General features: G+C 50.1%; 7 protein-coding genes across 7 annotated transcripts; 4 read left to right on the forward strand and 3 right to left on the reverse strand.

The window, feature by feature from the left end:
- Positions 1 to 64: 64 nt before the first annotated feature.
- CTRU02_201727 (uncharacterized protein) lies at positions 65 to 2,779 on the forward strand (the record flags this gene model as incomplete). The annotated part of the gene is given in 2 exon segments (XM_070203913.1): positions 65 to 1,282; positions 1,301 to 2,779. The coding sequence occupies 2 exon segments, from the start codon at positions 65 to 67 to the stop codon at positions 2,777 to 2,779; spliced, it is 2,697 nt and encodes an 898-aa protein (XP_070062495.1).
- Positions 2,780 to 3,025: 246 nt separating this feature from the next.
- CTRU02_201728 (uncharacterized protein) lies at positions 3,026 to 5,719 on the reverse strand (the record flags this gene model as incomplete). Its single annotated transcript, XM_070203914.1, has 1 exon — positions 3,026 to 5,719. One exon carries the CDS (start codon positions 5,717 to 5,719, stop codon positions 3,026 to 3,028), a length of 2,694 nt encoding a protein of 897 aa, XP_070062496.1.
- Positions 5,720 to 7,848: 2,129 nt separating this feature from the next.
- Positions 7,849 to 8,968, forward strand: CTRU02_201729 (uncharacterized protein; the record flags this gene model as incomplete). Its single annotated transcript, XM_036729851.1, has 4 exons — positions 7,849 to 8,155; positions 8,243 to 8,332; positions 8,404 to 8,525; positions 8,603 to 8,968. 4 exons carry the CDS (start codon positions 7,849 to 7,851, stop codon positions 8,966 to 8,968), a joined length of 885 nt encoding a protein of 294 aa, XP_036578385.1.
- A 346-nt stretch (positions 8,969 to 9,314) lies between these two features.
- On the reverse strand, positions 9,315 to 10,778 carry CTRU02_201730 (transferase family protein; the record flags this gene model as incomplete). Its single annotated transcript, XM_036729852.1, has 1 exon — positions 9,315 to 10,778. The coding sequence occupies one exon, from the start codon at positions 10,776 to 10,778 to the stop codon at positions 9,315 to 9,317; it is 1,464 nt and encodes a 487-aa protein (XP_036578386.1).
- A 2,121-nt stretch (positions 10,779 to 12,899) lies between these two features.
- Positions 12,900 to 14,726, reverse strand: CTRU02_201731 (uncharacterized protein; the record flags this gene model as incomplete). The annotated part of the gene is made up of 2 exons (XM_036729853.1): positions 12,900 to 14,239; positions 14,303 to 14,726. The coding sequence occupies 2 exons, from the start codon at positions 14,724 to 14,726 to the stop codon at positions 12,900 to 12,902; spliced, it is 1,764 nt and encodes a 587-aa protein (XP_036578387.1).
- A 4,909-nt stretch (positions 14,727 to 19,635) lies between these two features.
- Positions 19,636 to 22,798, forward strand: CTRU02_201732 (nonribosomal peptide synthetase; the record flags this gene model as incomplete). The annotated part of the gene is made up of 4 exons (XM_036729854.1): positions 19,636 to 20,049; positions 20,121 to 21,075; positions 21,128 to 22,542; positions 22,604 to 22,798. The coding sequence occupies 4 exons, from the start codon at positions 19,636 to 19,638 to the stop codon at positions 22,796 to 22,798; spliced, it is 2,979 nt and encodes a 992-aa protein (XP_036578388.1).
- A 1,851-nt stretch (positions 22,799 to 24,649) lies between these two features.
- Positions 24,650 to 26,802, forward strand: CTRU02_201733 (uncharacterized protein; the record flags this gene model as incomplete). Its single annotated transcript, XM_036729855.2, has 4 exons — positions 24,650 to 25,028; positions 25,093 to 25,192; positions 25,243 to 25,810; positions 25,864 to 26,802. 4 exons carry the CDS (start codon positions 24,650 to 24,652, stop codon positions 26,800 to 26,802), a joined length of 1,986 nt encoding a protein of 661 aa, XP_036578389.2.
- Between the last annotated feature and the right edge of the window lie 967 nt (positions 26,803 to 27,769).

Raw genomic sequence — 27,769 nt, forward strand, 5'->3', positions numbered from 1 at the left:
GCTGACGCTGTTGAGGATTAGAATTCAAGATTCTGAACAGAAGTAATCCTTTTATACTGTCAGAATGGAGCGAAATTCACGAGAAGGATCGCCCGCGAGCGGCGTCACTGCCAAAAGCCAATCAACAGTCCCCATCCCACAGAGAATCGAAAGTATGATCGATCCAGCAGTATGGGGCAACTGGGCAATCGACCTTACAAACGCTAGCCCACAGCAACTGGGTTCCTATATGGGTTTCCTACTTGAGACCTATGAGAAGAGGAATCTCACGGGCCTCGAGCTATGGAACGAAGTTTCTCCCGATTTCGCCGACTGGTCAGAAGAAGACTTCCAGAACGTACCTCCCCCAATCCTACGATTCTTCAGAGACCATTTAATCGGTAACGGCGTCTACGTCGAAATGGATGGCAAGAAAATCTCGAAAAACGTGGCATTAGCCCTCAAAAAGGAAGAATTCCACTACTGGTCACCCCAAGAACTCGAACAAGGCGTCAAGAGATATCGCAACCTGAAGGCTCTGATAAAAGACCCCGAATTCCACGAAGAGATCACGAGACCGGCAACAGTAGCCAACAGCACAGGAGGAAGAGTCGAACCAACCCTACAGCCACCTCCTCCACAAGAACAACAACAGTGGCAACTACCGTACCGACCGCCACATCCCACGGTCTCTCCGTTAACAGACTTCCAACCATACGAGTCAACAGACCGTATCGGAAAGCAATTAACAGAATTCGCGAAACTATACCCCGACGATATGAAATACAGCGGCGATATGTACGATGTACGCGAAAAGAAGGGCTGGACCGGACCGTTTACTTTAGCAGCCATAAACGGCGAAACCTGTACTGTCGATACGCCACGTGGTCCGAAGACCTTCCGGTCTACCGTAGTCAAACCATACTACGAAGATCCCGATCAACCACCTAATTCCATCGCCGCGCCAGAAGAAGAAGAACCCGAAGCTGAGATACCGCAGCAGGAAGTAGTACGCGACGAAATTATCGTCGCCGGCGGAGGCAGTGAACCGGACGAACCGCAAGAGGCACCGGAGCCACCGAGAAGACGCCCGGGCAGACCCCGGAAGAGACCACTGCCAATCGCCCACTTCACAGAGGAATTCAACGATGACCCGGATTATCAACAAATATTCCTATCGATTAAGGAGCAAGCAGACGAAGAATTGGCAATCAAACTACGACGAGAAGGTGTTATTACTACACCAGGCGAACCGTTCGAACAGTCAACTAAACAAGAGATCAACAGCCTTATCGCTAGAGGAGTGTTCAAATTCACCTAGTTCAATAAGAGAAGGCACCAGAACGTACGAATCTTCCGATCTCGTATCGTCAACGAAGTCAAGGGTAAAACAACCGAACCCTACGAGAAATCGAGACTTGTAATACAGGGTTACGCCGACGATAGCAAGAAGGCTATATTGACCCAATCGCCAACGATTCAACGGGCGAGTCAACGGCTAATTCTGTCAATTACCCCGTCACTCCTACGAGAAGGGAAACAACTATGGCTTCGAGATATCACACAAGCCTACGTTCAATCCTCCACAAGGCTCAATCGCACTATTCTCGCCTACCCACCGAAGCAAATTCAAGACCAGTACCCAAAAGGGACCATTATGGAGGTTGTGAAGCCTCTGTACGGAATCGCAGAAGCTGGAACCCACTGGTGGGCAACGTATCACAAGCATCACAGAGAGAATCTCCAGATGGTTACTTCTTCGTACGATCCATGCCTATTGATCTCATCTACCGAAAATCCACACTTTGGCTGTATCGGCATGCAAACCGACGATACCCTCGGTTTGTCAGACAAGGCGTTCTCACAATTAGAAGACGAACAGTTAGAAAAAGCGGCTTTTACGGCAAAAGCGAAGAATATCCTCATAATTGACGAACCCCTCCAATTCAACGGAGGGATAATCGCGCTGTCAACCGACAATTCGATCAATTTGAGGCAAAAGGGACAAGCCAAGAAGTTACGATGTATTGAGACTACTAAACCCAACCCAAAACAGCAATATGTCGAACAACGCGCCAGAGGGGCGTACATCGCGTCAATTTGCCAACCCGAGGCCTGTTTCGATTTATCCACTGCTGCCCAACACCAAGACCCCTCGCCAGAAGCGATAAAAGCACTGAATCAACGGATTCGATGGCAAATAGAATCGCCTAACCGAGGAATAACGTTTATCCCACTCGACCTTACAACAGCCAAGCTATTCGTTTTCGTTGACGGGTCGTTCGCTAATAACCACGACCTCTCCTCCCAATTAGGGTTTCTGATCATCCTAGCCAACGACACTTCCTCTGACAGCAACAACGGAGAATTCACGATTCACGGTAACCTCGTTCATTACAGCTCTACGAAGAGTAAACGAGTCACCCGCAGCGTATTAGCGTCAGAGATCTACGGGATGGTCGCTGGCGTCGATATGGCCTACGCCCTCGCCACAACCCTGGCGACAATCACTGACCACCTCAACCTACCAACGATTCAGACAGTTGTCTGTACCGATTCCTATTCGCTGTACGAGTGTCTCGTGAAGCTGGGCACTACCAAAGAAAAGCGACTCATGATCGATATCATGGCGTTGAGACAATCGTACGAAAGACGAGAACTACAAGAAATTCGTTGGATTAACGGCGAAGACAACCCTGCTGATGCCCTCACGAAGAGCAAACCAAATCGAGCCCTCGAGAGATTCGTTGATAGCAACACGATAACGATACGTATGGAGGGATGGGTAACAAGACCGTAACTACGGGAGAAAGTAGGGATAGGAGGCCGAATTGACGAGGAGACGGAACTGTATAGGGACAACGTATTCCAACCGCTTCAACACCATAAAAAGAGAGTTTCCAGTGTTGCGATAGTTGGAATACGGAGCCGTGTGGCACTTCCAGCCACACGCCCGCCAGGCTGAGAGGCCCAAGCCTCCCAGACCCACGTGACAGGCCAAGGGGGAATATCCCCACCTTCTAGTCAACAACACCACTTTCAACAATCATGAACCATCGATTAGAACCAATTTACTGTTATTTGTTATTGACGAACGGAATTCCGTTTCCTTCGTGAGGGCATCAGCAGGGTTGTCTTCGCCGTTAATCCAACGAATTTCTTGTAGTTCTCGTCTTTCGTACGATTGTCTCAACGCCATGATATCGATCATGAGTCGCTTTTCTTTGGTAGTGCCCAGCTTCACGAGACACTCGTACAGCGAATAGGAATCGGTACAGACAACTGTCTGAATCGTTGGTAGGTTGAGGTGGTCAGTGATTGTCGCCAGGGTTGTGGCGAGGGCGTAGGCCATATCGACGCCAGCGACCATCCCGTAGATCTCTGACGCTAATACGCTGCGGGTGACTCGTTTACTCTTCGTAGAGCTGTAATGAACGAGGTTACCGTGAATCGTGAATTCTCCGTTGTTGCTGTCAGAGGAAGTGTCGTTGGCTAGGATGATCAGAAACCCTAATTGGGAGGAGAGGTCGTGGTTATTAGCGAACGACCCGTCAACGAAAACGAATAGCTTGGCTGTTGTAAGGTCGAGTGGGATAAACGTTATTCCTCGGTTAGGCGATTCTATTTGCCATCGAATCCGTTGATTCAGTGCTTTTATCGCTTCTGGCGAGGGGTCTTGGTGTTGGGCAGCAGTGGATAAATCGAAACAGGCCTCGGGTTGGCAAATTGACGCGATGTACGCCCCTCTGGCGCGTTGTTCGACATATTGCTGTTTTGGGTTGGGTTTAGTAGTCTCAATACATCGTAACTTCTTGGCTTGTCCCTTTTGCCTCAAATTGATCGAATTGTCGGTTGACAGCGCGATTATCCCTCCGTTGAATTGGAGGGGTTCGTCAATTATGAGGATATTCTTCGCTTTTGCCGTAAAAGCCGCTTTTTCTAACTGTTCGTCTTCTAATTGTGAGAACGCCTTGTCTGACAAACCGAGGGTATCGTCGGTTTGCATGCCGATACAGCCAAAGTGTGGATTTTCGGTAGATGAGATCAATAGGCATGGATCGTACGAAGAAGTAACCATCTGGAGATTCTCTCTGTGATGCTTGTGATACGTTGCCCACCAGTGGGTTCCAGCTTCTGCGATTCCGTACAGAGGCTTCACAACCTCCATAATGGTCCCTTTTGGGTACTGGTCTTGAATTTGCTTCGGTGGGTAGGCGAGAATAGTGCGATTGAGCCTTGTGGAGGATTGAACGTAGGCTTGTGTGATATCTCGAAGCCATAGTTGTTTCCCTTCTCGTAGGAGTGACGGGGTAATTGACAGAATTAGCCGTTGACTCGCCCGTTGAATCGTTGGCGATTGGGTCAATATAGCCTTCTTGCTATCGTCGGCGTAACCCTGTATTACAAGTCTCGATTTCTCGTAGGGTTCGGTTGTTTTACCCTTGACTTCGTTGACGATACGAGATCGGAAGATTCGTACGTTCTGGTGCCTTCTCTTATTGAACTGGGTGAATTTGAACACTCCTCTAGCGATGAGGCTGTTGATCTCTTGTTTAGTTGACTGTTCGAACGGTTCGCCTGGTGTAGTAATAACACCTTCTCGTCGTAGTTTGATTGCCAATTCTTCGTCTGCTTGCTCCTTAATCGATAGGAATATTTGTTGATAATCCGGGTCATCGTTGAATTCCTCTGTGAAGTGGGCGATTGGCAGTGGTCTCTTCCGGGGTCTGCCCGGGCGTCTTCTCGGTGGCTCCGGTGCCTCTTGCGGTTCGTCCGGTTCACTGCCTCCGCCGGCGACGATAATTTCGTCGCGTACTACTTCCTGCTGCGGTATCTCAGCTTCGGGTTCTTCTTCTTCTGGCGCGGCGATGGAATTAGGTGGTTGATCGGGATCTTCGTAGTATGGTTTGACTACGGTAGACCGGAAGGTCTTCGGACCACGTGGCGTATCGACAGTACAGGTTTCGCCGTTTATGGCTGCTAAAGTAAACGGTCCGGTCCAGCCCTTCTTTTCGCGTACATCGTACATATCGCCGCTGTATTTCATATCGTCGGGGTATAGTTTCGCGAATTCTGTTAATTGCTTTCCGATACGGTCTGTTGACTCGTATGGTTGGAAGTCTGTTAACGGAGAGACCGTGGGATGTGGCGGTCGGTACGGTAGTTGCCACTGTTGTTGTTCTTGTGGAGGAGGTGGCTGTAGGGTTGGTTCGACTCTTCCTCCTGTGCTGTTGGCTACTGTTGCCGGTCTCGTGATCTCTTCGTGGAATTCGGGGTCTTTTATCAGAGCCTTCAGGTTGCGATATCTCTTGACGCCTTGTTCGAGTTCTTGGGGTGACCAGTAGTGGAATTCTTCCTTTTTGAGGGCTAATGCCACGTTTTTCGAGATTTTCTTGCCATCCATTTCGACGTAGACGCCGTTACCGATTAAATGGTCTCTGAAGAATCGTAGGATTGGGGGAGGTACGTTCTGGAAGTCTTCTTCTGACCAGTCGGCGAAATCGGGAGAAACTTCGTTCCATAGCTCGAGGCCCGTGAGATTCCTCTTCTCATAGGTCTCAAGTAGGAAACCCATATAGGAACCCAGTTGCTGTGGGCTAGCGTTTGTAAGGTCGATTGCCCAGTTGCCCCATACTGCTGGATCGATCATACTTTCGATTCTCTGTGGGATGGGGACTGTTGATTGGCTTTTGGCAGTAACGCCGCTCGCGGGCGATCCTTCTCGTGAATTTCGCTCCATTCTGACAGTATAAAAGGATTACTTCTGTTCAGAATCTTGAATTCTAATCCTCAACAGCGTCAGCTGCGATTGGTGCAAGATGCAGGCCTGGAAGTGGGAGTCAAAAGACGATTCGGGATATTACGATTCTAAGGGGAAAGAATCGTGAAATCGGGGATTTTCGTCGGTTCGTCGTTTGTTTCCGTCGGCGCCGTTCTCGCTGATGTTCTCGAGGGGTGTGAGGGTATACACAGGTCTCGAATTGGTAGGGAGAGAGTTCTACCGTAGATTCTCTCGTGAATCTCTCTTTCTCGCTTCGGGCTTCGCTCCTCACTGTTGGGAAGTTTAGAATCTAGCGGACAGTTGGCCTTATGACGCCCACAACCACGTGCGTTTCTCCTAAGCCGCAGCCTCGGAGGCGTATACGTATAGCTGTATAGGCGGATTACCGCCGGTAGTCTCCGCTCGCCTTTCGGCGTGTTCTTCTTCTGGTAGGGAGGTCTCTTGTGGCAGGCGCCTCGCGGTTGGCACCTCGTCTGGGGATTTATTGAGAAACTAGCGGGCGCCTCGTGATTGGCACCGCGCGTGGGGGATAGTTGTAGTTGGGGAAGTTGTTGTCCCTTGTGGGATTCGTGAATCTTCGCCCTTGTGGCGTGAAGAGGTTGGAAGACCGTCGATTCGGTAGGTCTCTTCTTCTGGTGGTTGAAAACGCGTGATGGAACGCTCTTGCCAGCGATAATTGGCTGCGATTAACCTTATCCCGCCTAGGGTGAGCGTAGCAGTCCCTAGGTTACTCGAATAATCGGATTGCTGGTAGATTCGAGGAAAAGAAGCTTTCTTCTGCTGGTTTCCGTAGATCCCAGTTACTCTCGCTTCTTCTCTCGTTAGCACGAAATCCCTACTTTTACCTGGGCTTGGGTATCCAGTTCAAGAAGTCGTCTCTTCTGGTGTTGACCTTGCTGATCTGCGGTTTGTCCGTAGCAGAGTGGTAATTGTGAAGTTAACCAAATTAATGGCAACTGTGAGGTTTACCACTGATCAGTGTAGGTTTCACAGGGGGTGAAACAGGGGGTGAAACGGAATTCCGTTCGTCAATAACAAATAACAGTAAATTGGTTCTAATCGATGGTTCATGATTGTTGAAAGTGGTGTTGTTGACTAGAAGGTGGGGATATTCCCCCTTGGCCTGTCACGTGGGTCTGGGAGGCTTGGGCCTCTCAGCCTGGCGGGCGTGTGGCTGGAAGTGCCACACGGCTCCGTATTCCAACTATCGCAACAGTAACCACTACGTACTCCGATGGGTAATCTTGAGTTGAAGTCAAAAAAACTCTAAAGCTGTAGATCATAATAGTTGAGTCTTTATGAAACTTAGAGTTTGGTCTAAAAGTTCTTGCGAAGCTCAGAATTAAGTCTAAAAAAAATGATATCACATAAACATGCCCAGCTTGAAAGCTAATGAAGCTGGCAGTGGATTACATTAGAATGAGTCGACGATAAGTCATTTCTAAAACAGAGATGGATGAGAGGGAGTGACGAGCTACAGCATTTTCATCTACCCATGTCGCCGACAGCATCCGGCGACTTTATTCAAACTGTTCCCCCCGTAACTTGGGGACCTGCAATGACTCAGCACTCATAGATTGCTACGGAGGAACCCGTTAGACCCAGCATGTCCGCAGTACCTGCATCCTGGCTCGAAGAGTTAACTAATGCCTGCACGTTGCATAAAGCTGTAGTTAGTGACAAGTTGCCTATGAGTCCGTGTCCGAGTGGTTCGGAACATTCTCAAACTTTGAGTCTTTCATAACCCAAACGGATTTTACGGCGTATACCAGAATTAATCTAAATAGACTTCAGATCCAGTGGAGCAATAGGTCAGATAAACTGACCCCTGCCTCAACTTCTCTCACACCCCCTTTAGATGGTCAGGTCAACAAAATCAACCTCAATTGACCGGCCCCTGCCATGTTCTGCTGCATTATTGGCACTTTATGAAATACTAGTACAGCGGTAGTGCAAGTTAACATCGGGTCACACTTGTCGCCGGAATAAATACGGGGAGTGAAGCCTCCCGCACCAAAGTAGCTGTTTGTTAGACCATTTCATACCTTCTGTGCAACTTGAACGAGAAGCCAAGTACATTGAGAATCATGTCTCCCAAGAACGATTCTGTTGAAGACTTGGACTACTCCGAAGCCGGGGGCTCTTTGAGAACATCGTCTACCATTACCCACGAAAAGGCCAGGCTTATCGATTCGGACGACTTGTACGAAGCTCAGTCCGCAATGATGCGCCAGCCATCTTCGGGGCTTTCAGTCTTCATCTTGTCTGTGTCTAATGCGGTTTGCATTGTACTTCTGCTAGTGTTGACGCTCATGCTTCGTTCTGCTCAACCGGACTGCGTGGACCCAAACACCATACACTTCCCTAAGAAGCCGAAATGGTTTCCGCCTGAAAGTAAGTGACCTAACTTGAACTCGCAGAGACACTGAAAGAATTGTTTCCGGATTCAAAATTTTGCTTACGTTGCTTTGCCTCGTCCAGTTCCAATCACCACAATTCTGGAAGCCGAAGAATTATACACTCAAGCTCCCAACGAAGAGGAGTTGAAAGCTTGGGATGAGTTGATGCCTCGTAAGTGACTTTGGAAAGACCACTGCTATGCTTCACACAAAAAAAAAAGCTGACGAGGTTATGACGCGAAGTCGGTCGTGGTTTGGTGATGCTCGACAACGAGACGGCCATTCCCGAAATGCCGAACCTCGACCAATCACTTCCACGAGGGCCATCAGCGTGGATTGCCATTGCTCACCAGCTGCACTGCCTGGTATGTGTTTTGCAAATCAATACAATTCATATTGTACTTCAAACTGCCAAGACTAATAATCTTTCCCAACTTTTCAGTACTCTACCAAACACGCCTTCTACGATATCTACAACAACCAGGGCAACGCCGACACCAATCGCAAGAAGCTTTTCGGCGCCGACTGGAACCTGGAGCACCTCAACCACTGCTGGGACTACCTTCGCCAGGGCCTCATGTGCAACGCGGACGTGACTCTGGAGTGGCGCGGCAAGGTGGAGGGCACTGGCTGGGGCTACCAGCGCCAGTGCAAGGACTGGAACGCCATCTACCACTGGATCGAGAACCACAGGCTCACAAACGACCGAGGCATCCTCAGAGACTTGACCAAAGCGCACCCGCTGGACACGTCCAAGGTCCCCGGAGTTTGGGGCTCCGTGTATGGCCCGAACAACCCTCCCCCTTGAAAACCCCGATGCGCAAACACTGCTTCCATCCCCATCTGCTTTGGGGAAATGTTGAAATTTGATTTATGCATATCATGCCGCAGAAGACTTCAAAGATGGATCAATCATCATTACGCATGGCAGAAATTATCTTCAAGTCTTTTTTTAAGTGTTTTTTTTTTTTTTTTCTTTTGACAATGTTGCTCAGACCAAGAATCATGTTGCAGAATGTGTTGTCTAGTACTTCTTACTAAATGGAAACTCTGACTGTTTGCGTGATTTTCTGCGCCTATGATTTATTTTTAACGGTGAATGATGCATAATCAAATGTATAAAAAATCCTTCAAACTGAGAACACTTCCACATGTCACCGCTTACCCAATACCACAGAGGTTCTCAGAGTTCCAAACTGCTTCACGAGCGCGCTCTCGCTGAACCTCTTCATTTCTGCCTGGTCGACAGACAAGAACACCTCCACACCACCACCGTCCCTGGCGGATACACGGGGGAGGATAATCGGGCGCACCCTGACCGGGAACGTGGCAAAGCGTACGGCTTCGCATCGCCCAACAGTCTTGCCCCAGTCTAGATCATGTATGGGATTATCAGCCCAGGAGGTGATCATCGGGGCCCTAGTGGGACGCTGGGTGATGCGCGACAGGTCAGGCTGGGCGGCTGTGAAAGCGATTGCAGTCCTCATCTTCTCCTCGCTCATGTTCGCGATGGCGGCACGAACGGCAACAGAAACTTTAGCCATGAGTCTGGCCTTGCTGGGGCCCAAGTCGTTCGAACCTTCTCCGCCCTCGTGTTTGGCTTCGGGGGCGGACAACAAGAGCAAATCTCCTGTGGGTGCCGCGGCCGAAGCTCGACCACAAGCTGCGCCGACATAGTCAGGCGGCAGGGCAGGAGTCCAAAGCGAGCGGATGTTGACGGGGAACGCCATGTGGGAGGGAACGTTCCGGTCAATGGTTGGGGAAAAGTCCTGCTCTGCCCAGACTATCGCACTCCACAGGAGGGCCGTGAGAACATCGCTCGTAGACACCCAGGGTACTCCAGACTCTCCAAGAATCGGCAGGTGGTCGACCGCTGCTCGTTTGAGTCGTTCTAGACCCTCTGGGGCGAAATAGAAGATGGCGGCGGTGAATTCTGGGACGGGCTGGGGAGGTCCTTCGCCCGGTGAAACTAATGCCGACACGGAGACATCTTCATAAAATAGTCCGTCTGGTATCACTGCAGGTACAGGGCCAACCGGTGTGGAGGGCGCGATGTTGCAGAGAGGAGACCGATCCAACCAGGTCCGGTCGAACCCGGCCGCTGTGGAAGCCCCATCGCGGCAATGGGCAGACCAGATCTTAACCAGAGATCCGAATCCAATCATGTCTGACACAGCATGATGCAATCCCACGTAAAGAAAAGCCCCGCCACGTACTAGGGTGAGCCGGGACCAGAAGACTGGTGCCGGAGTGGGCAGCGGCCGCTTCAGTGTGTTTGGGACAATGACGGCATTGTCGTTGAATATCGACAATGGGAAATGGTCCTTTTTCAGGGATTCGTAATCTAGTTTTTCTGACAAGTCCTGCCAGCTGAAGATGTCGCTCGCGGTACGATAAGGGTTGCTAAGCGCCACCGAGCCTAAAGGATGTTCCTGGCTAACGACACCTGACAGTAGAAAGGGGACTTCGGCGACGAGTCCAGCGAGCCCATGTTGGAGGCTCTCGCATAGACCGGGGTTACCCGATGGGAAGCAGTAGATTTGTGGCATATAGTACCGTGGCATGAGCCAGTCGAGCGGAGACAGGCAAGTGTCCGTGACCTGGTGGCTAGGTTCCATGCTGAGTTGCGGTGAGTTGGGTTGACGGGGGGACCTAGTGAGTGATTTCTCAGCAAGACAAGACGACTAGTGTGGCGAAGCAAGTTAATCAAGATGTCGAAAAACATATTCGTAGACGCTTCGCTATCTATACACAACAACTGTGGACCGAGTGGGCTCGTCACTTGGCACACGGGAATAAAGATGTTTCAGTTGATGAGTGCAGCTGAGCACCGTGTAAAAAGTGGCCGAAACCATAGAGCACGTTCTTAGTATCTTGGACCGGGGGAAGGGAGTTTCGCTGGTTGAGCGAAGCTGCGGATTCGTGGGGGAGGGACCTGGGGGGGATGGGGTGTAGGCATATTGAGACTTGTGTAGCTGCACCGTCCCGGCAGAATAAACTTTCCGTTGCGGCAATTCATTGACATCAGACATGACATATCGTGGTGGGCCGTGGGCTTAATATGCCTGCCAGTTGTTCTAGAAGAAGCATGCGAAAGAAGGCCAGATACCTGTGCTACATTGGCAACCTAAAGTTTAGAGTTTGACGTTCATCCAAGCTTGGCACTAATTACTATAGTGTAGACGTTGAATCGGAGAGGCACGTGCACCCAGTCTTTCCTGGCTACACCCTGGCATAATCCATTACAATATGCCGGGTAGCCGCACTCGGGTCAGCCCCACCTTTACCATCTCCACAAAACGCTTAGAAGCATATTTTATCTGTCTGCCTGAGTCGTTACACTAGTTGATCTGTCGTGGGCAACCAACTAGAAAAGTGGGTCGAAAGGTCCATATTCTAGAATCAATTAGACAACAAAGGTAAGTGTTCCACCCCTACCATTACCCAGATTTGTATAAATGACATGGGGTCCCTTGTCAAGCTAATGTTTGGAAAGCACTGTAGAGAGGCTTAGAAGGGTGTATATAGAGGATATGCTCGAATATGGTAGTAGGTCAAGCTGAATTAACGGTACGCCATTGCACAAGTTACATCCCAAGTTTTCCTGTACTCCCTCCGGGAGGATTCAGAACCCCTGGTGTGCACAACACCGGTTGGAGTCTGATCTCTCCACGCTGAATGTAACTCAAAATACTCCTTGCGGAAACTCGGTAAATGCCAAGGACCGAACATCCAATATCGCCTGACTCTTCTAAACTCATACCAGCCGCGCTTTCTATGGGAACTATCTCAGGTGATGGCCACCTTTTCGAGTGTCAAAAAAGCGAAACTCTACAGCTTACACCATACACATGAGCAGTCGGGTGACATCATTGTGCTTGTCATCTCCTTTCCGCTCATTACTCGCGCCATGTGTGCCACATTTCAAAGTCTGACCTTGTAGCTTTGGCTGTCGTCATGAGCATTGTTGAATTTGAACTATCTAATAACCGTTAAGAAGATATTGTCATTATTATTACCTAGACTGACTGATTGAGAATTTCACATTCGCAAATTCATGGCATTCTCGAGTCACCAAGTAAAAGTTGAAATTAAACGTTATGCTAGAATAAGCAGGTACTAGCGATTGTTTCACCGTCTGGACCTAGCTCCTTCAGTAGCAAGACCTCAGCAGTAGTATGAGGTTGGGAAAAGCCGAAATACACATTCAGTCATGCATGACATGCGCTGCGTTAATAGCAAACTGGCTTTTCTGTGCGATTTAAACGCTTGCACCTATGTCGTAGGAAGTTTGACGATGCTGTGGCCCTGCTTGAACTCAATGTTGCCGATGATCTTGTCTGAACATCTTCATCACTTGGTCTAGCGATTGCCGGTGCAGAGAGTTACTTTGGATGCGTCAAAATACTCTAACCTCAGATTTACACAGCTACGGTTCACTGAGTGATGGTTCAATGTACTGAAACATGAATTTGTTCAGCGGCCTTACCGAGGCATTTCAGTTACAAGTGAAGGCTATAGTGATGTGAATGTATCCAGATGACAATGTCACCAAGAAGGACGACTTTCACTCCATAAAAGTGTACTGGACCAGCAAGCAATTAGCATCATCTACTCAAGAGACTGTCGAAAAAGATACACTGTCCGCGTCTCTATATACGTACTGGGCATGCGCCCATGATTGGTTCATTATGCACAGGCTTGACCCGAACTCTGCCATATCTCTAGGCTTACAGTAACTACAATGTCTTAAATTCGTACCGATGTCGCAGATACGCCCCATACCTTTTGATGGCCAATGCCATCGGCACGAAAAACAAGTTGATGAAAGCCAGCAGGCTAGAGCCCCACCCAACGCCGAGGGCGTCATACAACCTCAAACCGGACAGCGGCAGCAGACCAGCTGCAACAGACCGCACGACTGTCATTGCTGCCAGAGCTGACGCTGCATAGATGGTGAATGAGTCCACAAGAAACATCTGCAGAGACATGTAGACAAGGATGTTCCCCGCCGCGATGAGCGATGTTGCCATAATCGGCACGATCCAATGAACGCGGTACTGAACTGTCCACCCGTAGATGAGAAGACCGATCGGAAGACATAGGCTGCCAATCGGTAGATGAAAAAGACGTTGTTCAGGAGGTTTTATGTCTTCGTTTTTTGCAGACGCGTTGGCTGAATCTGTGCCTGTCGCGGTCGATGTTCCAGAATCAGAGGTTGCGTCTGATGTGGCGACTTTCTTTTGAAGCTGGCGGTCCGAGGTCACAGAATAGACTGCGACCCCGAGTATGGAGCCAACACCCAGACCAATGAATGCGAGGCCGACAACTGATGTACTGAAATTGTAATACTCCCGGAATACTGAGGCCATGGAAGTGAACATGAGGAACAAGATGGCATAGCTGACGCCGATGAAGATCGCGCTGAGTGAGACGATGGGCGACCGCACCAACAGCTTCAGCGGACGAATGATGCTGCGCTTGAAGTGGTCAGAAGGTGACAAACCGAGGTCAAATTTGGATTTCAGCGACATGTCTCCGGTCTCCCTGCGAAGCTTGACAGCTTTACGTTCCAAGAGGACTGGATGATAGCACTCCCGAAAACCGAAAAATATGAGGATAGAGAGGACGCCGCTGGGAATAGCGACAACCCACTGCGTCCAACGCCACCCCCACGCAGCAGCTACGAAACCGCCCAGTATAGGCCCGACAATGGGACCCAGGAGACCGCCGGCGGCAGACACTGCGACCGCAACGGCGCGCTTCTCCTGCGGCACCATATCGGCAATGGCTCCCGCTCCGGTCGGCCCAATGCAAGAGCCAAAGACACCACTCAGAAAACGGAAAATGATCAAAGAGGTCATGTTTGGGGCAACAGCACATGCGATAGTGAAGGCGAGAAAGCCGATGCCAGATACATGAAGCACCTTGACACGGCCGTATAGTTCGGAAAGGGGCGCCATCCCCAAAGGGCCAAACGCGAAGCCCAGGACGTCGACGGAGACGACGAATGCCGCAATTTCGGGACTGTGGTTGTTGAACTCGCTTGCGACCTGAGAGACGGCGGGTGCGAAGATGGCTCACATTTAGTTGGCGGGATGGTTTGATATCAGGAACGGGAGTTTGGAGGTGACGAGCTTACTAGAGCCCAAGGGGCAGATGAAGTTGGCCACATTAATCAAACCACAGTTGAGCCCGGTGTGCCACGCAGGCCAGTTGTATGGATGATCCGGGTCGTTATCGCCGTCCCAGTCAACGATGTTGGATGCGTTACTGTCTCCCAGAGAGGATTTGGTTCTTTCGGAGGTGGACCTCGAGCCGACCTCAGGATCGTCCTCGTGCTTCGAAGTCGGTTTCTTCTCTTTGTTGTCCTGTAGTGCTTCATATCTTTGACTAACACTTTCCTTAATGACATGTTTCTCAGACGAACAAGTACTTTCACCAGCGCGGATGGACCGGGGCTGATCAGGCGTGTTTTCCATATCTCGCTGAGCTGAGTCTTCGTTGCCGCTGTTCTCAGGTGTTGGATTTGGTACCCCTGTCGGTGAATCATTGGTCCTTGACATGGTATTGAGAAGACCCTCTTGCGGTCTTTGGAGGGTATTTGCTCTTTAAGATACAAAGAATGAAGGCAGATGCAATTGTATGCGTAGAGGCATCAAATGCGATGACGGCTCTAGGGCCTTGGACGCCGTTGCTCTCCAGACCTACAATGCCATTACACTAATCTGAGACCGACGTCAAGGAATGATACCTCTTCCCCACTCGGATTGGTTTGAGAGTCCCACAACGATCCTAGCTATGAGTGCGAATCCGTCGCTGGCCCGGTCTACGAATGGTGGAGAGCGAAAAGGAGCCTCAATCTAACATACTTTCTCATATCCGTACCGTTCGATGCACAGCCTATACCGCAAACCGGTCGGTTTATACATACACACCCATTGGAATAGACACTCACTTCAAACGGCATATACGGCATTCGTTCCCCACTCAATGGAGCGTCTGCAGTTAGGGACATCTCCGCGCCAAGTTGTTCCGGCGGGTACAACTAAGTCATGGGGGTATCAAAGAACATTGAAGAGGTTCTAGTATGTTGACAACTTCAGCTTCAACCTCAACCAAGCTCTAAACATAGAATCAGCGTAGCCAGAACTTTCAGCCGAATTTCATCCAAAACATCCGCTCATACTTGAGCTAAAACTTCAGTCGGAGGTCCCGAGTGAGTTAAATCGACTTGAGCTCAGACGGCATGTCTCATGGAGAACCACTTGGGACAATCCGTGCACGTTGACGAAATGCACACACGAGCTGATCTTTATCTGGGTCTGCCTGTTGATGAGAGTCCGGCGAAATACGTGTTTCTACTGTCTTGGATCCAGGGGTAGCGGCCACATTACTTGACTCGCCAACCAGGATGCATCGCGTACGTATCTCCCGGACAGCGGGTCATACGACATTACTCGGCTGCTGAACCCTGCAGTATTGATGTGCTGGACGCTCGCTGAGGACCTGAAAACAAGTGGCGGCAACTCAAAAGCACACAAAAACAAGACACATGTTATTCAAGGGACATGGCTATGATGGCTTTTTCACATATCTTAAGTAAATTACAAGTCACTCATGTTAGCGATCTTTTGCCGTGCTCGTTTAGACAGTAATGCCCATCTGTTCAAACAATTTACCCAATAATACAATGACAACTCTCTTACTATCGCACAGCAACGCGCTCTGTGCCGTGGAAAAGATCGACAATGGTGTCATTGACACCACGGCCGGGAGGCAAGCGACGCTCGAAAGCAGTCTCCGAACCATATGGGCTGACATACTTGAAATTGAAGAGGCCGATATCTCCAAGGATGATTTGTTCATTGCCAAAGGAGGCGATTCACTGGCTGCATTGAATATCAGCTCACAGCTACATCGGCTAGGCCACAGCGTCTCGGCAAGCCAGATCTTGCGGCTCGGCAGTATTAGATCCATAGCCGCCGCAATACTCAGTACCACCAGCATAGCCGCAACAGAAAGCCTTTCTAGTGGCTCAGGCGCTGGCGAGTTCAGCCTCTCTCCTATTCAACAGGTTCAGCTTCGAGCCAACCCAAGCGGCGAAAATGCTTTCCACCATCAGAGCATGACGTTCAAATTGCAACGCGAAGTTACACATGACGAGTTGCAGCAAGCAATGAGAATACTGGCCGAGGCTCATCCAATGCTTCGCAGCCGTTTTCGTTGCACGTCAGACGGTGAAGAGAAGCAGTACATATCGGACGACTTGTGTAACGCCTTCATCTTGCACACGCATGCTGCAGATAGTATTGAAAAGCTTTCTGACTATATCCACCAAACCCAAAGCCAACTGGATGCCTGCGCAGGACCTGTCTTCGCAGCCGACCTTATTCAAATTCAAGGGGACTCCGGGAAAGCCAACATCCTGGCTCTCACGGCTCATCAGCTCGTCATAGATCTTCACTCGTGGAGAATCATAAGCCGAGACTTGGAAGATTGGCTGCGGCACGGGAGGGTACCACTTCCCGAGATCACGTCGTTCCCATCCTGGATCAATGTCCTTGGAACTCATGCAAGATCGACTGAAGGCCCTTCAAGCTCGATGTCATCAGCCAACGAGCCAGACGCAGCAGGCATTGCCAAGTTTTGGAGCGTTGATGGGGCTCCAAACTCGTATAATGATACCCGCAGTTACAGTTTCGTCCTCGACGGGGTCAATATCACAAATTTGAAGGCACGGCAGCAGGATTCGGAGGTGGAAACCATTGACATACTGCTCGGTGCCCTGCTCTTCTCGTTCTCAGCCGTCTTTGGGCAAGAACACGTTCCTCAAGTCTTCAACGCAGGCCATGGCCGCGAAGAAATCAATACCAGCATGGACGTCTCCCAGACTGTTGGCTGCTTTGGCGCATTCGACCCAGTCGCCATTGAGGCTTCTTGCCCTAGCATATCCGAGGCCATTCGCCAGGTTCACAAGGCCAGAACATCAACACGCGCACAAAGGCTTTCCGGCGTGGCCAACCGCTTTCGCCAAAGAAGTTGCCCTAAGGAAATTCTGTTTAGCTACTGGGGATCTGGCATGTCAACAGACAAATCTGGAGCTGTACTAGAATTGTGCCAAGACCAACCTTGGCTTCCAAGCTTTGAGCCTGAGAGACCGCACAATTCTGGCGGAAAGATGCTGCGCCCATGCTGGATCGATGTTCAAGTGTTGAGGAAAGGCGATGGCCTCAAATTCAAGTTCGAATACAACAAGAAAATGCGTCGACAGCAACAACTATTCAAGTGGTTTGGCCAAGTCAAATCGATTTGCGTATCACTGGCTAATGAGGCGTCTCCTCAGCCAGGAAACCCTTTGGCGTCGGCGCCTCCGGAGCCAGTGAAGCCTCCAGCAAATCCGTTCATTGAGTCTGTCCGTCTCCGCTTGAAAGACTCGGGTCTTGATCTGACAGACAACAATCTTGAAGACGCTTACGCATGCCCGCCAGTTCAGCAAGGAATGCTTGTGAGCATGTTGAATCAGCGAGCTTCTATTTACGACGCACATCTTTTGTTCCGGTTGAATGCCGCACCGGACGAAAGTGTTGTTAGTTCAGCGAAGCTTGAGAAAGCTTGGCACAAAGTCATCCGCAAGAACACAATGCTTAGGACAGTTTTCGTCGAGTCCGTTGGGGACAAGATATCTTCGCCATTCTGCATGGGAGTGTTGCGAAATGTCAAAGCCTCTGATGTAGTACGGTACAAGACTTGCGATGACGAGGATGATGTCGTTCTTGACTATGAAAAAGAGACAAAAGCGTCTGCAAATAGTCCGCTTAGCGCTCTTCCCCTGGCCTGCTTGACTATATACCAGGTTGGCAGCAGCTCTCGATCCATCTACTGCTACCTACGCAAGAACCATTTGATGATGGACGCCATATCATCCATGAACATCATTACGGAGCTGCTCGAAGGCTATGCTGGCAAGTTGGACGACGAAGTTATTTCATATGCCGAGTACGTCAAGTACATCGAGCGCCAAACACGAAACCCTTCCATGGACAGGTTTTGGGGAAGATACCTTAAAGGACTAGTTCCTTGCTGGTTCCCTGCCTTGACAACGTTGAAAGAGCGCCACGCTGTTGCGGCAACGAAGACAACAGAGCTCATCCCCCTGTGCGACACGCCCACAGTCCAGGCTTTTTGCCGGAAGCACAGAATTACTGTCTCAAATATTGCATATGCCGCCTGGGCGTTGACATTGAGCCGGTACACAAATCAAAAGGATGTGTGCTTTGGGTATCCGGTGTCTGGAAGAGCGCTTCCTGTCCGCAATATTGAGAAAATCATTGGTCCAAGGTAAGTAACAACTTTCATTTCCACCGTTCCTACCTTTCTCTTTAGATTGATTCATATGACTAACATGTTCTAGTAAGTACCATTCCCACAGAATTCACAGGACGCATCAGGCTTCCTTGCCAGCACAGGCTATTTCTCCCCTGCTCCTTAGTCTCTAGTTCTCAAAGGGAGGGGGTGTGCTAACCGACTCACAGTAATCAACATGAACATATTAAGGATTCAACTTGAGTCTCAGATGACGTCAATTGAACTGATAGAGTCGTGCCAAAAAGACCTGCACGCTGCGATGCCGTTCCAGACGGCGTCTCTTCCAAGGATTTACCGAAATCTTGGATTACAGGAACGCCAGCCATTCAACACCATAATGGATGTTCAGAGGACTGATGTCCGAAGAAGAACATTCGACATTGGCGTAGGGGCTCAAATAGACATTCTGGACATGAAGGAGATGGACGAGGTGAGCAGACACAAATCCCACCCAAAGTTGGTCATGAGGCCCCCGATTTATCATCGCTAATCATTCTCATTTAGTACGACATTGCTTTGGCTGTCTGTGACGGGCCAGAAACTCTGTCAGTCCGTCTCAATTACTCAACCGCCATGCTGTCCGATGAGCAAGCCGCTTTTGTGATGTCAGCGTTTGGTGCAGCCGTTCGCATGCTAGTTTCTAGTCCCTCTACACCGGTCAATCAATTGGATCTTACCGACAGGAGCCAGAGGGACCAGATTTCCAAATGGAATTCTTCAACTCCTATTGCGGTGCCCTCTACTCTTCACGACCTTGTGGCGCAAAACGTTCTCAAGCGCCCATCAGCCCCTGCGCTCAAGTCAACAGAAATCGAACTGCGATACGACGACCTGGACAAGCTTTCCAACTTACTAGCACAATGGTTAGTTTCCAATGGTATCGGGCCCGAGAAAGTGGTGACTCTTTGTTTTGAAAAGTCTGTCTGGGCAGTGGTAGCCATGTGTGGTGTGCTGCGAGCAGGCGCAGCTTTCTCACACCTGGACCCTAGCTGGCCTCAAGAGCGGTGTCGAGATGTCGTGTTTCAGACACAATCCAACGTCGGCTTGTCATCGCCACTTTTGGAGCGCAAAGTTACAGAGCTCCTGAATCATGTCATGCCGGTGGATATGGCCAGTTTGTCATGTCTTGAATCCACGTTGAAGTCGTCCGGAGAACATGGAGAGTTACCTAAACCAAGTCTCCATAATCTTTGTTACGTTATCTCGACATCAGGTTCTACCGGGAAGCCTAAAATAGTTGCCATACCACAAGGCTCAATCTCTTCCGCTCTCAGCGCGCAGATTACGGGCTACAGGCTTGACGAGAATTCGAGGGTAGCGCAGTTTGCCTCATACGTGTTCGACAGCTCTATCCTGGAAATCTTTGGCACCCTTGTTGCGGGCGGATGTGTTTGCGTGCCATCTGATGAAGAACGCATGTCTAACTTCGCCGGGTTTGTGCGACGGATGGGGGTAAATCTACTGGACGTGACGCCTTCGCTCATGCGCACACTATCGCCAGCAGACGTACCGAGCGTCAAGGTAACGAATTTCATTAACTACCACCTTACTTCTTCAAACATCTTCCGTCATGCTTACTGTTATATCTGCAGATACTCTCATTAGGTGGAGAGGCCCTTACTCAGGCCGACGTGGATACGTGGGCATCTCACGTTTATTTGATCAACACCTATGGCCCCTCGGAAGCCTCAGTAAACTCAGCAATCAGCAGCAGACTACTCCCGGGCTCAGAGGCCAGCAACATAGGCCGCGGAGTGGCTTGCAGACTCTGGGTTGTTGAGCCCGAAAACCATGATTTGCTAGCACCTATCGGAGCAGTGGGTGAGCTTCTGGTGAACGGTCCAATCTTGGCACGTGGCTACCTGGGAGATGAGTTGGAGACTAGCCGAGCCTTCGTTAGTGATTTAGTATGGCAGCAAGATGAAGTCCTCCGCCGATTATGGTCCAACGATGATGCCTACAGACTCTACAAGACAGGAGATCTGGTACGGTACAATACCGATGGAAGTCTCAACTTCCTAGGCCGCCGCGATGCTCAGATCAAGGTACGTGGTTATAGGATCGAGCGTCAGGAGATAGAACATCACTTTCTTTCCATTAATAAAGTGGAGCATGTTGCCGTGTTTGATGGAAAAGAGGGTTTGTGCAAGGGCAAGCTGGTCGCAGTCGTTGGCCTGCGCCAAGATGGTGAAGGCGCAAGCAAGCCACACCCTGGAAATGCGACGGGCGACTTATGGGAACTTTATGAACCTCACAATCTTGCCGAGACAGCGAAGATCGAGCAGTATGTGAGGCAGAGACTTGCATCTCCATTGCCAAGCTACATGATTCCAGACTTGATTCTGCTTACGAAGCGCGTGCCTCTTCTTGTTTCATACAAAGTAGACTTGAAGACGACAACACGTGCCGTATACGACATGGACGAGACCCTGTTTCGGAGAGCAAGCAATCCAGGGGGGTCCAAAGACAACAGCGCCAAGGCAGTGGGCACCGAATTGGAGGAGAGTTTGCGCAAAATATGGAGTGAGGTCCTGGAGATAGACAGAGGTATGTTTCAGGTGCCCTAGGTTTGCAATGTTCAGAGCTGACTGTGCCGAAGCCACCTTTGGTTTAAACGACTCGTTCTTCGCCCTCGGAGGGGACTCTATTTCAGCCATGAAAGTTACTCGCCGCTGCAGAGAAGCAAATCTTCACATGATGACGCACGATCTGCTTGCGGGTAGGACTATCCAGGGACTTGCAGCCCGCATCGTGGGCCGAAGCATGCTATCTCACACAGTCGTGGATGGCGAAATTTCTTCTGGGCCAGATCGTCGCGTGTGCAACATCCTATCAGTTTCGGAACAAGAGGTGGAGGCTGTGATGCCAGCCACTCCTTTCCAACATCAGGTTTACCATGCCAGCCGTACTCACCCAGGAAAACCGTATTGTGCCACGTTTCTCGCACAATTGACAACAAAGAACTCGGATGGTCTAGTGGACGTCGAGAGGGTCCTTCAAGCCTGGCAGAGCGTCGTCAATCGTCATTCTATCCTGCGTACGGTATTCGTGGCCGACTCTCAAGATGACCTCTTGCACCAGGTGATCCTCCGTGAGACGAAGGCACATGTTGGTGTGCGGCCTGTTGAGAGTGAGAAAAGTGCTGTGGAACGTCTCCAAGCCGATCACGATACGTTCGTACAAAACTTCAACTCTGACACGGGCAACACCAAACCGGGACCAACTTACCATTTGATTCTATCCCTCACTAGCTCTGGGGAGCTGTTTTTGACGATGAGCCTGAGTCATCTCGTCACGGACACGGTTGCCCTGGAGCATATGCTCGTCGACCTAGACATGTTTTATAACAACGGGACACCCAGCAATCCAGGCACAGCATTTGCAAAGTACACCAAGTGGTATGACACCCGTACCGTATCAACCAATAACAAGGCCTGGCAAGAAAAAGTTTTGCGTGGCGCAAAGCCATGCATCTTTACGCAGCCATCGACTCAGTCTTTCGCCGCTAATTATCTACCTGTTGAGGAGGTCTCAATCCCATTCTCGATTACCTCCTCGCAGTGGCAGACGATATCCGACTTCTGCCGTCTTGCTCAAGTCACGACCTCCCATTTCTTTCAGTTCTGCTGGGCGCTTTTACTCAAGTACCACACGCAGCAGGACATGGTATGTTTCGGCCAACTCATCGCTGGTCGGGATGCGCCGGTGGCCGATGTAGAAGACGTCGTGGGACCAGTTCTAAGCGTGCTACCTGCGTATGTTGACCTCTCTCCAGCGGCGGTACCGGTGCTGGAGTTGGTTCAGTCGTTCCAAACTTCCAACATTGAGGCCTTGGCGTATCAACCATGCTCTTTAAAGGCCATTGAAAAGTTAGCAGGTTGTACAACGACCCAGGGGCTATTCAACACCATGGTCAATATTCGCAAGGTGCACTATCAGGGAAAGGAGCTGGAACATCATCTCGGGCAAAGAAACTTAATATTCAAACCCTTAGAGAAGCGTGACTCTTCGGAAGTAAGTGGCCATTGAGATTCATTTCCCGAAATAAAGGGAAATGCTAACCATGTGCTTCCAGTACGATCTAGTTCTTCAAGTTGACGAGAGTGGGGGAAATGTTTCTGGTGCATTGGCATTCTGGAGCCATCGGTTTGATTCTGATACAGTGAAAAAATACTTGGGCACCTACATGGCTATTCTTGATTTGGTCTCACACACTCCAAACTCTACGGCTGTGATGATTCTCAGTCAAGTTGGACAATCAAGCGAGTAATGTCCTTAAGTGATGGGCAATACTCAATAATAGACCAGTATGAAAAGGAAGCAAACATTGAGATCTACGTACCTTATGTAAGTATGAATAGAGAAGAATTGTGCATTTCTGCGGCTTATTTGTCCACACTTATACTGCGAAGAAAGCTATGAGTGAACAATGAAAGTCGATTTTGCCTGCTGTCGATGTTTTTATCCCTTTTAAAAAAAAAAAAAAAAAAAAAAAAAAAAAAAATTCAGCTCTCATAATCTCCAGACAATAGGCAGGCAAATGAAATGGGGTGGCACTTGTAACGTGGAACCTTGAGAGGCTGAAAAGAAAACTGTCGCACATGTAACGCAAACACTTGATCAAAACGGCAAAATTGTCACTGTGCCTCTCTTAAAAGTCACACAATAAACCCACAGACATCTTGCCAATTGCAGAGTTCAACCCTATATTAAGCTCATTTAGTTTTGATCTGCCTACTGTTACCTTTTTTTTAAATCTTTTTGTTAGTGTGGCGATAGTGTCAACGCTCACCGACCACACCAAACGCACACCGTAGACGTATAAGTATGTGCTTTCTCACACATATACCCTCTTTTAAATCAAGTCACTCTTTTACACCTTTCCTAGCCTGATTGCTGTGTGCCTAGTTCGTCACAGTTGGAAAGTTTTGAAGCCCGTTAGTCGCACGACCAGAGAGCGAAAGAAAATAAGGTTGTTTTGTGTAAAGGGATGCATTCAGGCTTAAGACAGCTCGCCAGGAAACACACTTTTTGCCCCATCAGGCGCCAGATAACCTCAAAAATGCCAAGGCCTCAAGTTCCCATTTTCCGAACACCTTTTACCCCGCACTACTATTGTCACAGTTCTTCCTGCTAACTAACACGTGGCTACAACAGGTAGAGGCTAGAACCGTGATAAGAACAGAGATGTAAACAGAATAGTACGGAAGTCAAACAGGCGGTCACAAGGCAATAAACAACGATGAACCAGTAAGCTTAGTTATGACAGTAAGCAGTTGGTTCTCTTCTTGACTGAACCTCCTAACTGCGAAGCTATCACGAGCGACTCTTATACGGGTACGACTGGCACGTGAGATATCACGTGCCCTTGTGACGTGACTGTTTGATCGAACTGTGACTATAACATAAAGGATTTAAAAGTACTAAACTATAAAATATTTTATATAGTAAATATTCTGTTTATTATATTAAATGTTTTTTTTTTCTTAGATATTCTTATAAACATCCTTTAGGTATTCTTATTCCCCCTGTTTATTCTCTAAGAAAACGTTCTGCAACAATGCCTCGACCCGGACGAACGCCAGATGACGGCTGAAAAGAACGGACTGGTCCCCGAGAGGCTCGATGGTTCAATTTCCCATTTAGCCGCGACTAAACTCCCCTGCATGGATCCGTCCGCCCCCCAGCTACTTACCCCTCCCCGCGTCCTCTGCCAACCCCCACCCCCACCAAACTCCAACATGGACATTATCCCCCTCCAAAGCATCTCACTACCTAATTCTCCGTAGACGATCCTGTCCCTTCGCCCAGAGAAATGACGGACATTGGATGATGCTACGCTGGAGCTGCCCCACCATCTTACCATCCCGTGGCCTTGCTACCCCGAAGAGTGCGCGGCGTCACGTATTGGCTGGCATTGTCGGGTCAATGTAGCCGGGGCAATTCAAGAGCGAGCTGATGCGCGAGAAGCTTTTTATTTACCTGGAGGTCCCCCCCGTCATGTCTCGTGTATCCGCTGCTTTGTTTCCTTCTTCTTTCCTGTATTCCAGTCCATATCGCTTGCTGTCTCTAATTGTAACTCATCTTTGAAGATTCGCATTGCTGGTTACAATCGCCCATCATGGATGAACCCAAGACTGGCCTCGTGCTTGGCTACAATGGCGCCCACCCTTTCTCCAAGGCGAAGCTCACCGACAGAGCATCTGTACAAGAACTCCTCCGAACCCTCCTCGACCCTCTCGAGCCCTTCTTCTCTCCCCAAAAGGCCCGCGTCAAGTGCCCGGGTGGGACCGCCGTCAGGTTCGACCAGTCGGCGTCAGAGGTCGAGGGTATCTGCCGTCCTCTTTGGGGCCTCTCTGCTCTGCTGGCTGGCGGCGGCGAGTACCACGGCACCGAGTGGTGGGTTCAGGGCCTCAAGTCTGGCACAGACCCAGAGAACCCCGAGTACTGGGGATATCCCAGAGACAACGACCAGCGCATGGTCGAGATGTGCCCTCTTGGTAGGGAATCCGATGTTGTTGTATTTTTTGGGCATGCTTGAATAGAACTGACCTCTCCGTGAAGGGTTCGCTCTCGCTGTTGCCCCTGTGTTCTGGGACAGCTTCTCGGAGAAAGAGCGTACCAATGTAGAGAACTGGCTTGGAAACTCCATCAACGAGAAGAAGTGAGCATAACCTCTGCCAATGGTTCGAGTTGTTGCTAACTCGGCGCTAGCATGCCTGACACAAACTGGCTTTGGTTCCGCGTCTTTGCCAACCTGGGCCTCAAGAAGAACGGCGGCAAGTTCTCGCAAGAACGCCTGGATGCCGACATCGAACACCTCAACACCTTCTACCGAGGCGGCGGCTGGTCCAACGACGGCCCCGTAGGTATCCACATGATGGACTACTACTCATCCAGTTTTGCCATCCAGCTCCTTCAACTCCTGTATGTGAAGCTTGCCGGCGAGGACGAACCCGAGCGGGCTGCGGAGTTTCGCAGGCGAGCCCAGCAGGTTGCTCTAGATCTCGTACACTACTTTGACGAAGAAGGCCGAGCCATTCCCTTCGGTCGCAGTGTCGGATACCGTTTCGCCATGGTGTCATTCTGGGGAGCGCTTGCGTACGCAGATGTCGAGCTGCCCGCGCCACTAACCTGGGGTATGGTGAAGGGCATCGTGATGCGCCACTTGAGGTGGTGGCAGACTCAGCACAACATGTGGACTCCCAGCGGAACCTTGTCGATCGGATACTCCTACCCGAACATGTACATGGCGGAGAACTACAACAGCCCCGGAAGCCCGGTTAGTATTCGAGAGACCACCGTGACGATGATGCGTTGACTGACCTTGTGTAGTACTGGGCTTGCCTTGCCTTTATGTGTCTAGCAGTTCCTGAGGACCACCCCTTCTGGACCTCTGAAGAAGAGCAGCAATGGCCTGTCATCCCCAAGATCAAGCCTCTCGAGCAGCCAGGCCACATCATGAGCAACATTGGCGGACACTGCATGCTCCTGTCGTCTGGTCAAGCCTGCAGCTACCCCATGAAGGGCACACATGCCAAATATGGTGGTTTCGCCTACTCCAGTGCGTACGCGTACTCGGTTCCTCCGGGCCTGTTCTCTCTTGAGCAATACGCTTTGGCTTCGCAGCTGGGGTTGTCAGATGACGGTGGTGAATACTGGAAGACCCGACGCCTCTCGGAATACGCAGGCATTGAAACCAGAGACGACAAGCCGGTGCTTGTGTCCGTCTGGAAGCCGTTCCCCGACGTCGAAATTAAGACCACCTTGGTACCTCCCGAAGAGTCCACGCCCAACTGGCATTTGCGAGTGCACCATATCAAAGCAGGCCGCGAAGTCATGACGGCCGACGGTTCCTTTGCGATTTGCAACGAAAACTCGACGAACGGCCGGTATCTTGACCTCTACGACTCAAAGCTGTGCGAAGGAACATCGCCAAAGATCATCGGTAACTACGACACTAACACACCCGAGGGCCTGGCGAAGGGCAGCGACGGCTCGTTTGCGGTGTCAAAGGGTGCCGTTGGCATCAAGGCTCTGGAGAGCTCGATCGAACGGACGGCCAACCTCGTCAACGCAGACCCCAACTCGAACCTGGTCGAGAACCGGACGACGATTCCGACTCTACAGCACACTATCAAGCAAGGCGAGTCTGCCTGGTACATAACGGGCATCTACGCCAAGCCAAGTGGTCCCAAGGAGGCGTACCTCGACGGCTGGGATAAGCCACCTGCAATCCCTTCTTGGCTCGAGGCAGAGATAAGCGCTGCTTAAAGCAAGCTTCTTGCTTGGATGTACCTACAGAGGACTTTTCTGCTAGTACAGATGGCGCCTACATCGTCGCGTTGCCGTTTTCGCTGGCGATGTTGGCTGTGCACCAAAGTGTGGTGGTCAATCAGCCGGCTTGGAGTTGTTTTGGTTTTTCCACGAATGGAACGAGGCCTGGGCAAAGCCACACCCCCCCGTGTTAGTTTGCCCACACTGCGGGGGGGAGGGATTGTGGATGTGAGGTGATCTTGACTGTCGATCGAGGCAGCTCTCGCTTACAGCTTCGTGTGAATTATTATTACATGCGAGCTAGGATGAATCAGTCATTGTGAGCAATAATAATAAAAACTCTTTCAAAATACACTGTTCAATCCCAGTTACTGCGAATGACACATACTGTGCATCTTACCAAACATACGCCACTACCAAATGACGCATGCTTCAAACCAGCTTTACCTGAGTCTTGACTCTCGGCCAACAGACGTTCGACCCCCCTTTCGGCCAACTTGCAAATGCAAATGACTTCGGTCCCAGCTGGCTGGCATCAGAAGCTGGGCCTCCCGGTTTACGGTACGGCGCACTACTGCACCCCATCAATCTAACGACCCCCGCATTTTGGCTAAAAGTCAAGACAAACATATGTACCATCGGCTAAAGCGGGGCAGACGTCTTGTCATGGTCGATAAGCTCAGAGACTTCTTCTTGGTGGTGGTGTGTGAAATGCAGCTGTTCGCCAGATACTGTACTCTTGGTATTGCGCTAGGTAGGTAGCAGCTTACTACCACGTTGTTTTGTATGTCGTCTGCTCGTTGCCTCAGGGATCGTGATGACAACTATATACGGGCCTTCCCATCGAAGCACTCTTGAAGAAAGAAAGGAAACCTTCTTGATGCCAAGACAAAACGACACAGACGCCTCAAAAGCCACGAATCTCGCCCCGGGAATCGAAGCTGTTGGTGGACGATTTCCATCC

The sequence above is a fragment of the Colletotrichum truncatum genome (genome assembly GCF_014235925.2).
Source record: "Colletotrichum truncatum strain CMES1059 chromosome Unknown Contig_0001, whole genome shotgun sequence".
Classification (NCBI taxonomy): domain Eukaryota; kingdom Fungi; phylum Ascomycota; class Sordariomycetes; order Glomerellales; family Glomerellaceae; genus Colletotrichum; species Colletotrichum truncatum.